This window comes from Rutilus rutilus, assembly GCF_951802725.1.
Source record: "Rutilus rutilus genome assembly, chromosome: 9".
In the NCBI taxonomy this organism is placed as follows: domain Eukaryota; kingdom Metazoa; phylum Chordata; class Actinopteri; order Cypriniformes; family Leuciscidae; genus Rutilus; species Rutilus rutilus.
The window spans coordinates 37718458-37731532 of record NC_140223.1 but is presented as its reverse complement, the minus strand read 5'-3'; the positions used below and the strand labels follow the sequence as shown (position 1 = coordinate 37731532).

The 13075-nt window shown below is 38.3% G+C and overlaps 1 protein-coding gene across 2 annotated transcripts; it reads right to left on the bottom strand.

Moving 5' to 3' along the window:
• Positions 1 to 3636: 3636 nt before the first annotated feature.
• Positions 3637 to 11797, bottom strand: fam124b (family with sequence similarity 124B). 2 transcript variants are annotated; one of them, XM_084418378.1, is made up of 4 exons: positions 11529 to 11797; positions 10266 to 10303; positions 9390 to 10156; positions 3637 to 5949 (listed from the first exon to the last, which is right to left on the bottom strand). In XM_084418378.1, the coding sequence occupies exons 1-4, from the start codon at positions 11555 to 11557 to the stop codon at positions 5443 to 5445; spliced, it is 1341 nt and encodes a 446-aa protein (XP_084274504.1). In that variant the 5' UTR covers positions 11558 to 11797; the 3' UTR covers positions 3637 to 5442. The 2 variants fall into 2 exon arrangements, with proteins under 2 accessions (XP_084274504.1, XP_084274503.1); XM_084418377.1 differs by having other exon boundaries at positions 11645 to 11795.
• Positions 11798 to 13075: the final 1278 nt, after the last annotated feature.

Here is a 13075-nt window from a genome sequence, read left to right as displayed (position 1 = left end):
TAGACATGTAATACGGTAATACAGTGGTATTCTTTGAAGTAATGTGGAGTACAGCACATCATTCAGCACTATGGTCCATATCAAAGTACAATCCGGTACCATCACTGTACCACAATACTGTTTTGTAAAGGAAGCTATATTAAAGTTACATGTTGAGCTACAGCATTTCTCACCTCATGCCAAGTCTGAGTGATAAGATTGAATTTCCTCATGCAATTGAAACAATCCACATCATCAAAACCACCAATACAGTAGACAAACTCATCCAGGACTGCTGTACCATGAAAGGCTCTGGGACGGTCACCCTCTTGAGTCACACTGACCCAGCAGTCTGCCTTGGCATCGTATGCCTCAATCTCATTGGTGGGAAGGCCGTCACTAAATCCTCCGATGGCCAATAGGATCGATGAGGGCAGACGTGGTTCATCCATGTTGAGGTCAAACAAAGTCTTGATTACACTGATGATAACAGGCATGCAGGCTTCATTCTCCATCACTAGTTCACCTCAGGATTGTGTCTTTGTGGGACTTTTGCTCAGGAGAGTTCTAGAGAATGTGTCTGTGACATCATAGTTGTAGATCTTGAAGATATTTTTTTCAGTTTGTGTCTTGGCCACATAATTATTATAGAGTTTTGTTTTATCGACTCCTTTTGAATGAAACATCTTCACAGTAACAAAGATATTAAAATTGATAAAAAAAAAAAATAACTCAGTGACAAATAAAATAAAGCATGGGATAATTAGTCATTTGAATATGCAATCATCCATTTTGATTGCACAACATACACACTAGTGAGTTTTTGACAGAAGGACAGATTTTTCTTGCGTGGTGTGACTGTGACCCCAAACAAGTTTACCAGAGGCCTGTATGAAGAGGATTGTTCTTCACAGATGTCATATTCCCATTGCATTTCAAGGTCACATCATGAGTGCAATGTCTTGCTTTTATTGGTTAAATCTGTAAATTTCGAATTACTGCCATTATAAGTAAAATTACATATAAATAACCAATCTGGGTTGGTTTTTTTTTTTTTTTTTTTTACAATATTTACAACTGGAAATATTCAACAAACAAGACTTTGAACAGTCACTAAAGACACTACGGCTGTATCTGAAATTGTCCCTTATACTGTACCAGCAGTTCTCCACTGGTTTGGCCATGGGACACACATTTTCCCATGGACATTAAGCCGTGACCCAATCATTTTTATTTTATTTTATTTTTTTCAGGAATTTGACCTAATATATTTGGTATTATCACGATATTGAAATAAGCGTTTTCAAACAATAACAGGTTTTATATATTTTCCTTAAAACAAAAAGAACTCTAAATTATATTTAAATCCAATAAAGCAATACACACAAAAACTGCATAAAGTAAAGTGATTCAAGTGTTATAAAGAACAATAGGCAACACTTTACAATAAGGTAAAGTCAGTTAACCACCATTAACAATGAGCAAAAGCTACATTTGTTACCATTTGTTATAGTTCTTTGTTAACATTAGTTTAAAAAAATGCAACTGATCATTGTTAGGTCATGTTAGCTCAGGTCCATTAAATCCTTTTGAATTTAATAAGGTGCAAATCAGCATATTAGAATGATTTCTGAAGGATCATGTGATTATCACTGGATTAAATTACAATTTAAAATAACTGTTTCCCATGTGAATATCTATCTATCTATAAATTACAGAAACGTCTGTCTGTCTGTCTGTGTGTCTGTCTGTCTGTCTGTCTGTCTGTGTGTCTGTTAACCACATATCTCTCGAACCGTTGGTCCGATGGATTTCAAATTCGACAGGTGTCTTGCTACGGTCACGAGTAAGTGCAGTGCCAAGTTTGACGTTGTTTGGATGAGAAATGCAAAAGATATCGTTAAATATATCATTTTTAAAAGGTTGTGGTTTAAAAATAAACATTCTGACACTAGAGAGTTGTATCGGTCAAAGAAGCCCCGAGAAGGTTGTGGTTTAAAAATAAACATTCTGACAATCTGTCAGCTACACTGTTTACTTCTGAATATTATAGTTTGGTTCCAAAACGTGATAAATCCATTTTGATAAATTTGAGTAAAAATGTGTTTTCTTTACCAAGAAAGTGGCAAGATGAAAACCACTATTTTCTGTTTCAAACTTTCACATAGCATCTTTAGGTTATAATATCATAAAAAATTCAAATCCAGATTTGGATTTTCAAAGATTTATTATAAAAACGGATTATTTTTCCCCAAAATTGCAATAAATTCATGACACTTTTTTCTTCAAAATGCTATCATATTGAAACTGTTGAAATCAGCCGTCGCTAAAAAATATCTCCTGAACATTTTTGACGGCGATCAGCTCACAAAAACTGATTTTGCACGGGCACTTTGCACTGCTCCCTGAATCGACGCGCTTATTCATTTGTGGATGTAAACTGAATCTATAAGTCAGCTATGCTGTTTACTTCTGAATATTATATTTCATTCTGGTGCGCTTAACGTTATCGCTGCTGTGTAATAGTAGCCTATGCTATTGACCAACTAAACATATCCTATTCAATGCGTTCACAGTCTCTTTCACGAGCATCATTTGTAGTTGCCTATTCACAAACTGTTTGCTCAAAAATAGCGTTTTCTCGGAATTCACTGTGTGCTTTCTACCATGCACAAATAAAAATATCACTGAACTTCTGCTGTGTAATTGTAACAATGAGCACTCAAACACACCAAACCAACAATTACTAAAAACACACAAAAACTGATTTTGCACGGGCACTTTGCACTGCTCCCTGAATCGACACGCTGCTTCATTTGTGGATGTTAACTGAATCTGTAAGTCAGCTATGCTGTTTACTTCTGAATATTATATTTCATTCTGGTGCGCTCAACGTTATCGCTACTGTGTAATAGTAGCCTATGCTATTCACCAACTAAACATATCCTATTCAATGCGTTCACAGTCTCTTTCACGGGCATCATTTGTAGTAGCCTATTCACAAACTGTTTGCTCAAGCATAGTGTTTTCTCGGAGTTCACTGTGTGCTTTCTACCATGCACAAATAAAAATGACACTGAACTTTTGCTGTGTAATTGTAACAATGAGCATTCAATCACACCAAACCAACAATTACTAAAAACACACACAAAAACTGATTTTGCACGGGTATTTTGCACTAGTATTTTAAATTTGAATGACATGTCACAATATTACTGTTTTTACAAATAAATTCAGCCTTGGTGTAGAGTGATGTCGAGTGCTCAAATGTTAAAGATGACATTGTAGGCGCTTCATCCCAGTGAGACTGTGTCCTTCTGAGGCATCTAGACTCCTCCTTAACCCTGAACACTAGAACCAGACTGTCTAGTGTGTCAGAAAGGTTTCCTCCACAGTCAGGCGTGAAAATACGAAGTGAAAGCTCAAGGATTCTCCAGATTGAGGCGGTCTTCAATGGCAGCCGCGATCCTAGAACACAGCTTTCTGTTTCAGGAGCAGCCGGAGGCTCAGACACCAGATCTGGCTAACATACAGCCTCATAAAACAGATGCAAAGTCAAAATATCATCACTCGTGGAACACATTTAGACAAATTTGAAAACATAAAGAAAGAAGAACAGATGTAAAGCAGCCAAGAAAAAGAAACAGACGCATTTGTGATTTCTGAGTCTATTAAATCAAACAACACTTCTCTAGTTTATTCCAAACATCCTTCATACATAATTATTAAATTAGTGTCCTAACAACATACAATGACATTATTTGACATCTAATAACTGTAATGAAATACAAAGTACTACATATTTAATTACACATTTCATAAAATTGCAGTCAAATATCAAAACACACTCTAAAAAGTATTTTTTCCTGCTGAGATTTCATTTTTAGTGGTAATAATAATTTAGTGGACATACTATAATAGTTCTGAGACAAACACAGTGCTGTGTACAGAATAACATAAAACCTGCTAACTAGGGTTTACTAGCTACATTATATACAATGTGTGTTTACAACTTTAACAAGTTAATCATATTTGGCTCATGCACTACAGCGGAGGTGTCCTGCAGAGTTCGCCTCAACACACCCGTCTGAAGTTTCTCGTCAGAGCTTGATCAGCTGGTTCAGGTGTGTTAAACTCTGCAGGACAGTGACCCTCCCGGAGCAGGACTTCAGGAATCCAGGATGATCCATGACATTTGGCAGGATGTGTAGTATTCAACCGGAGCAGACTGCATGAGGAACATTCAAATGATATTTAAAACACTAAAAACTATTCACTAAGCGGTACTCCTACTAGTAGGATTTCTTTACCAGTATTCCTTTTTGAACACATCCTGCCTGTTTGCACAGAACAACGTTCTCAATGTGTGCTCTGATTAAACTGACACTAACATTACATCATCTGACAATTTCAACACTACTATTCACAAAATCCTATGTTGTATGCGTCTCCTTTCTTGTGGAGTCCATTTAAAGCTAAAGGGGGGCATACCAACAGATATTCTGGAAATTTCAATATCGACTTCATGTTTAACAATTCATCTGAATGAAATAGTCGTGTTGATCATAGAATTTGCATTTTGTCTTTTGTGTGCAAAAGACAAAATGCAATTAAGAAATTATATTAAATGATCATATATTGATATTACGTAATCGACCATGAAAGGGAATGCATGAACTGATACAATTAACTGAATGCACTGTAAAGGCGCCGATGCACTTCAAGCGTAAATCGAAGAGTGAACTGGTGAGACGTCATTTAAAAAAAAAAAAAAAAAAAAAAAATCAGGCCAGAACCAAATCAGTTCGGAGTTTGTTTCAGGAGTTCAAAACAGGTTTGCGGAAACTTTAGGGAAAAGTTTGCTCCGGCTGGTAAACGAACTACCATTGGTCGGTGGCGATGATGTAATAGGTGTGTGTGTGCGCTGAGGCACCGCCTACTTTGACATGGAAATCTTCTCCAGTTCATTTCTTCTGTGGAGTCCGTCGAGGTCAGACACGAGTAAAAACATGAACACACTGCTTTGTAGTATAGACAAATAAGTTGTAATTCTTATTTAAAGACACACTGACAGCTGTTCCATGTTTAATACTGTATAGCTGCTCGCTTCTAAGCAATCTATTGTATAAAGTGCTGTATTAATACAGGTGACGTGACTTTACTGGAGTGCTGAATTGCAGAGCTTGTGCAAACATATCCAGATCGCTATGATCAGATGCTTTCTCGACTACTGTTTTCTCTCCGCTGTCATTTTTGTTGTGTTTATTTTGCTATTGAGAGGAAAGCGTGCAGCACATATTTGCCGCTCTCAGCAGTGTGGGTGGTTTCGGGATGTTCACTAACTTCTTTTTACCCTTAAGTAAAGAACAAGAAATTATTTCTATCGGGGCCTTAAGTCGCTTTGGATAAAAGCATCTGCCAAATGATTGATGTAAATATGTGCTGCTTTTCCAATGGGAATGGTCAAATGAAGAACTCTTCGGCTTGTGCGTGTCGATGGCGACTCTGACACGGTGAAGCGCGAGTCTCTGCTTCAGAGGTCCACTGCGGCTCAGACAGCACATGTTTCAGGTCCCGGGACAGGGTCACCAGCGCAGACACTCCTACAGCACAACCCGTGTCCACGTTGGTCTCAGGCTCCTCCTCTTCCAGCAGAAGGCATGATGCAGAGGCGTCAGAGGTTACCGCCGGCTCACACCAGTTCACGGACTGGCCTGCCGGGCTGCTGCGCTGGGACGAGTAACAGGAGCTTCCCGGAGGAGTGCTGCAGGTGCCGTCTGATCCCACACTCTCCCGACCACACGCCACTGACCTCAACCCTCGAGGACACCGTCCCACAGACTGCTCCTTCACACGGGACGGCCTCCTGCAGGGGGTGGTGGCAGCCGCCCCGTTCCTCAGCTGCATCCTGGGACAGCTCAGGGGAAACGCAGACGTGAGGAGCGCCTGGGGTTGAGCTGGGGCGCGAACCTGCAGAAGAGGCCACACTTTATCAGTTCAACACTATTCGCACTTTTAAGGAACAGTTGCCATTAAAAAAAAAATGCTGGCACTATTTACTTTACCCTTAAGTCATGCCAAAACCTACACACTACACTATGTTTTACCACAAACAGTAAAAAGATATATAATCGTACATTACACTTGCATTTGTCTAGTAGCTTTGTGCAATTGATTACCCTCATCCTTCCCTCGGGTCTTTTAAAAAAAAAAAATTATTGAGTGTTCATCAGAGGGGTCCAAGACCCTAGGACTTTTATCGCACTTGAACCACGAATACACACACACACGAAAAAAAATGCAATGGATTCGTGGTTTTGTGGTTGAATTTTAAAAAAGTAACAAATCCTTCCCTCGTGGGTCAATTTGACCCCCTCAGGAATGCTTCAGTACACACAGAACAACCTAAAAATGCTCAAAATTCAAACTAAAAATGCTAAAACTATACCAAAATATTATTGTATAATGTCTACATGTGTATCTGAATGCATACTGAAGAAAAACTGACTTCAGGACCCAGCGGAAGAGCTCATTTGCTCTATGTAGAGCTATAAGGCCATCTAGTGGCAAGTCATTAAATATCATGTTATATTTATTTTTCCCACAAGAGGTCGGCAAAGATACATATCAATGTAAGATATTTTGAACTGAATTAAAAGTTCTGCATGAAATTGTGAGTTATTTTGAATTTAAGTTGAAAGAATGTGAGGAATGTGCTTAAATTATTATTTATTTATTATTTATTGATCAAATCTAGTAATTTAAAGGTAAATAAAAAAATACAAATAAAATTAAAAAAATGCATTAAAAAATAGAAAAAAAATATTATAAAAAATGAAATAAAATAAGCTTTCTGGACAAAAATAATTGTAGGGCTTCGAGTAATTTTGACCCGCAAGGGAAAGATGTGTTAAAAAGTGTGAGGGAAGGACGAGGTTTAAGACATTATTCATTTTTCCCTCCGCAACTCTCAGTCAAATATAGAAAATATTTACAATATAGTTACGTCAGGCTTGACATCGACAAAATTTGGTTGCAAAACATGAGAAACAATGACATTTGATGTGACTGGCCCTGTCCCAAAATAATGTACACATGTGGTCTTGCGGACTTCAACTGTGAAGTTATTTTAGGTTGCAGAAGGTCACTCTCTAGACCCCTTTATGCATCCTTGATGCGTTTATGGCTTTTATACATTTGTTCAATTATTTCCAAATTATTTGCTTGCTATTTGCTGTTTTAGAACATTAGACTTTCTTTAAAAATATAAAATTTCCTAATGGGGTGCAGTTGGGGTAAGGTTTAGAAATATTTCTGAACAGATACATACATCAACTTATTTACTTAAAATAAATGCATACAAAATGTAACTGTTTTCAGTCAGCGTAGTTTGTCACATCAGTTGACAATTTCAAAACTACCTTAATATGTAGCAGATAAATTTAGGAAAATTATATCAAAATTTGTGATAAATAGCACACTCACACACACACACACAGGTTAAAGCAAGAGTCCCTTTCAGGAAAATCACTGTTTTATTTTTTTTTACGTTTCAGGGTTTCTACGTTTTTCTTTACTTAAAAAATATTGTATGAAAGCAATAAATACACAATACGGCCTCCAGCTCCTCCAAGTGCATTTAACTAAATAACGTTCATCATCATGGTCACATTAACACATTTATATTCATATCAACACAACGTCTCATGTTTTATTGCTTGTTGCACTCTTGAATGAATGTGTATTTCGCTAACTCTAAAAAACTCTAGATGAATATTAAAGCGATGTCAGCTGAACGCACTTGAAATACTTGTAAATTCCGGTTTTGGGAAACACTCTCATTGGTCATTCTCAGCATATTTTACACCGCATGGTTTCACACTGATGGAATCAGTCATGTAAATCCCAACCACAGTGATGTCATATTCAGTGTCTCCAGGGGAACTGTGGCTGCAAGAGAATTAGATATCAAAGCCTCCATCTCTCCACGGTCACTCTTTTGTTTGACATTGTAGCCTTGAGTGGCACTCCAAAAATGTACATACAAGGATATCCATAGAAATAATATTTATAATATTTGGATCGGTCACCCAAAACGGAAAATTCTGCCATCATTTATAAAAATAAAAAAAAGTCTCAAAACTGTTTGGTTACCAACATTCTTCAAAATGTCTTGTTTTGTGTTCTGCAGAAGAAAGAAAGCCATACAGGTTTAAAACGACATTAGTAAGTGATGACAGACTTTTCAATTTTGGGTGTCCCTTTAAACAATAATGCTTGACATATTACAATATGAATTATCAAGCAAATACACTGTCCATATACCACAACCTGCAGCATATATACAACCTTCGACTTGAGATGACTTGGTCTTTTGACAAAATAATTAGACAAAATAGCTGATTAGAGTTTGTTTCAGAAATGACGAATTTTGTGACATCGACACTGTCATTGAACTAAATTGAATCAACATTAAACTGACTCAAAATTAATAATGACACTATTGTCTTCTGTCGAGCTGCTTATAGCTGAATTGAATTCATTTCATAATTGAACTTTATACGGTTATTGAACTGAACTGAATAATGACACAATATTTTGTTAGAGCTGCTTTATGGCAGATTTTGAAAAGTTTGCATCATTGATTGGTATTTTCCTGTTTATCACTGTGAAGCTGCTTTGAAACAATCTGTATTGTAAAAAGCGCTATATAAATAAAGGTGACTTGATTAATAAAAATATTCAGTACATATACAGTATATAGCTTAACCCCTATATATTAACAATATATCGCAATACAAAAATACAACAAAATTACTGTGTGAGTTTTAGTGTCAGTACTACATTTAACTGTTATATATAGACCTAATGTTGAATATAATGTATAGCCTAATAATGCAATGGGGGAATATTTGTGGGTCCTGATTATGCCAAATAACTTCTGTTACCAGTAAATTATTATAAATATATCTAGTCAGTGACAGAGTTCAAGCATATTCGTCTAAAATAATTCTGTGTTTTCAGCTTCAGAATGATGAATATTTTTATTCTGGTGTCTCTATTGTTTCGTGCGTTGGGTTTCCAAAGTCCAAGCCTATTCATTTACACCCACAATATAGCACCAAATTTACCATTTTACTCAACAGTACATTTTTTGTTAACCTTTTACCATATGTTTTGGAGTATCGCAATAATATTGTATCGTGTTTTCAGTATCGTGATATGTATCGAATCGTGATGTGAGGGTACCATTACACCCCTAATATATATATATAAATATATATAGCTGGCTGTAGTAACTAAAGTAAATTTAAGTCAAATATCATATATTAAAGAAACCAACTGGTTTACATCATGGTTTGCCAGTGTAAGAGGGGATATAGAAACCAGAACACATTCTCGTGACCCACCTGAAAGAGGATCTTGTTGCCGTCCAGGTCTTCAGTGTGCCATCGGGTCGAGCTGATGGGCGAGCAGGTGTTGGGCAGCAAGGGCACGAGCTGTCCGATCTCTCCCACCCTGAACTGCAGCACGGCGGAGCAGCACGGCTCCACTCGGACCCCCGGCGAGAGCTGTTTGATGGCCAACTGCAGGCTGAAGCCCTGTTCTGTGAACAGAGTGAACCAGACGAACCCGGGCTTCTGCTCCTCCGCCCTCCTCCGCAGAACCGTCTCGTACAAACGCACACTGTCCTCAAAGTTATCATAGGTGCTGTGCAGAGTCACTCGCACCACCTCCTCTCCGTAGTGCACCGTCCGCACCCCCCACACCGGCATCCCCGCGCCCAGGCTGGAGAAGTCCCGGCTGGGCAGGAGGTAGGGCCTCAGTGGGGCGCTGGACGGGGAGTTGGCGTCAAAGCTCTCCGTGTGGTGGATCTGCCAGGGCGGGCGCTGCAGAAAGTCCAGCACCCTGAGGATACGCTCCTCCCCGAAAGACTCGTGCAGGAACATGGTCACTGCGAGTGAGGGGAAGCTGCCGACAGGGCACAGGTCAGTCTTGGCGTCGTCCTGAAGGGGACAGGCGCGCTCGGACACCCGGAAGAGGCGCAGACCGGGCCGGACCCACCGGAGCAGGCGGTCCAGAGTGAGCTGGAGCAGGAGCGAGTCCCCGGGGTTGGTGAGCAGGTGCAGGGTGACCAGGAGACGCTCCTCCTGACCCGGGCTGGACATGAGGTCAGCTGTGCCACAGGCAGACAGGAACATATCAGATCACAGATCCGGCAGAATCACACGCCTGGCTGTTGATGTGATAGGCTATTAAATGTAATGTATGGGAAACGGACTTACTGCTGCTGCTACTGCTTGACATTTTACCGCAGTCAGATCTAAAGAAAAGAAAAAAAAAACACGATAAAACACTTTATTTGGTTCCACTTTATTTTGATAGTCCACTTTAGACATTCTACTAACTATAAGTAACTTTGCAACTACATGTCAACTAACTCTCATTAGAGTATTAGTAGACTGTCAGTAGACTGATAGGTTATGGTTAGGGTTCGGGTTAGTAGAATAAGTTGACTTGTAGTTGTCAAGTTATCTATAGTCAGTAGAATATCTGTTGGGGAGCATCACAATAAAGAGTTAGCAGATATTAAGCAGATAATCTACTGATACTCTAATGACGGTTAGTTGACATGAAGTTGCAAAGTTACTTATAGTTAGTAGAATGTGCAAAGCGGACTATCGAAATAAAGTGTTACCCTTTATTTTTGATGGTCCCTTTTGAACATTCTTTTGACAATAAGTTGCTTTGCAACTACATGTCAACTTATTTTAACCCAAACCATACCAGTCTACTAATACTCTACTCTCCAATGAGAGTTAGTAGACATAAGAGCAACGCTACTTATAGTCAACAGAATGTGTTAAATGGACCATAAAAAAAAAGTGAAACCAAAAACACTTATTTTAATGGGTTTAATACTGTTCTAATGACATCCATCCTTTAGCATGGTGTATCAGCTCATGAAGCAATAACCCTATTATGACCAAAAGTTCCTGAAACCGGCTTTAATTATCATTTTCATCAGTGTCCCAGAAACCAAACATTAAAAACTTTAAAGTTTAATTGGTAACACTTTAAAATAAGGTTCATTAGTTAACATGAATGTATTAATTAACATGAACTAACAATGTGCAATACATTTGTTACAGTATTTATTCATCTTTGTTAATGTTAGTTAATACAAATACAGCTGTTCATTGTTTGTTTATGTTAGTTCTTACAGTGCATTAACTAATGTTAACAAATAATGATTTTAATAACGTATTAGTAAATGTTGAAATTAATAAGATTAATAAATGCTGAAGAAGTATTGTTCATTCTAAGGAAGTCAACTAATGTTAACTAATGAACCTTATTGTAAAGTGTTCCCGTTTAATTCAAATGTTCATTCAATCAAAACAAATAACTCTTGGTAGGTTGCATACAAACGAATAATAGTAGTGTGATATAGATTTTATAGCCGTAATGCCATGTTTTATATTTGATCACCGCATTAAATAGCGCATATTTGAAGGCTAAAAGTTGTTTGTATTGTTGCAATGTACCGTTTGTTGCTGCTGACGTCATTAAGCATTCATCGGCTGCTGTCGGTTACCGTGTTTCTCCCCCTTAGAGACGCAAACAAAAGTGAGTTTATCTTTAGCTTTCTCCGCTAACTCACCCCGCAGTCTCCGCGCCCGAGTCCGCAGGTTCATCCTCCGTCCTGCCCCTGCAGAGAAGCGGTTGTCGGAGGAGCATAATGTGCGTTTACTCGAGCGCAAACCCCGCTTTAAACATGCTCGAGATCTTCGTTCACAAACCCGTTTGTGTGTGTTCGGGGAGTCGCGTTCACGCTGACGTCACTTCAGCGTTTATAATTTATGATGATGAGGCACTCTAACTAAACCCCTAAATATCACCATAACAGCTCTTTTAGATGGAGTCGTTACTAGATGAAGTGTCTTTCGAGAACACAGTTGAAGAGTGAGCAGGAGTCGGGGGAAGGGCCCCTCACAATAACAGTCGAGGGACAGGGGACTGAACCCGAGCAGATGCTGTCATCGGACGTGTGTGTGTGTGTATGTGTGTGTGAGACACAGACAAACAGTCGATACAGAGACTTTAAAAAGCATCTTCTGAAGCAGTAAGCTGTCTGAAGTATGTTTGCAGGGTTGCCACCTTCAGTGTGGCAAAATAAGGGACACCCATTCACGCCCCCCCAAAACAACAAAAAAACATTTAGCATCAAGGCCACAAATAAAGACTATGTCAGAAACTGATTATTTCATTACATGACAACAATACACCTCAAAAATAAGCCAAGAAAACCTGAGTATGTGACCTTGCAACTCATTTTATATTATTTTACATGTATTTTATTTATTTCTGAAGAACTCTCCGGGATATGTTGCTGTGCTTTAAGCAGTCATTCTGAACCAGTTATCACTTTTTTTTTACGTTAATTCTGCAGCTGTTACCTGGATGGGATGACATTTTTATTTATTTTATTTACTTAAATTAGGACTAGGCTACATTATGATGTAATTATTTGTCCCATTTTGATCAATTTTCTTTTTAAATGTCATAAACTGCATGTGCCAGGATTATTATGTGTATAGGCTACTGAGCAAAAGTCTTTGGCACGTTAGTATTTTCACCACAAACAATGGTTTTAAGCCAGTTATTTATACGTTTGCTGTAGTGTGTCAGTAGGAAATATCAGTTTACATTTCCAAATATTCATTTTGACATTAATTGTAATAATCCAGTGAGATTTTTGTATGCACTTGTTGCTCCAGTTCTTCTAGATTTAGTGTGTCAGTTTTTTTTTGTTTCTTCATTCTTCACAGATTTGATATGGGACACATCATTTTACCTGTAAATACGGGACGGGAGGAAACCCAACGCACTTTCAAACCTGCATATACACTGTGTCCTATTGAAGACCCATGCTACCAACGCTTTCATGCTTCAAAGTTGATAAAGACAATGCAAATCTAATCCATAAGAATCTAGCAGTCTTCTGAAGAAAAAAGTCATTATTTAATTTATTCACTTGTAAACATTGATCAATGCTTTAATGTGCGAGAACAAACATTATTAGTCCTTCCGG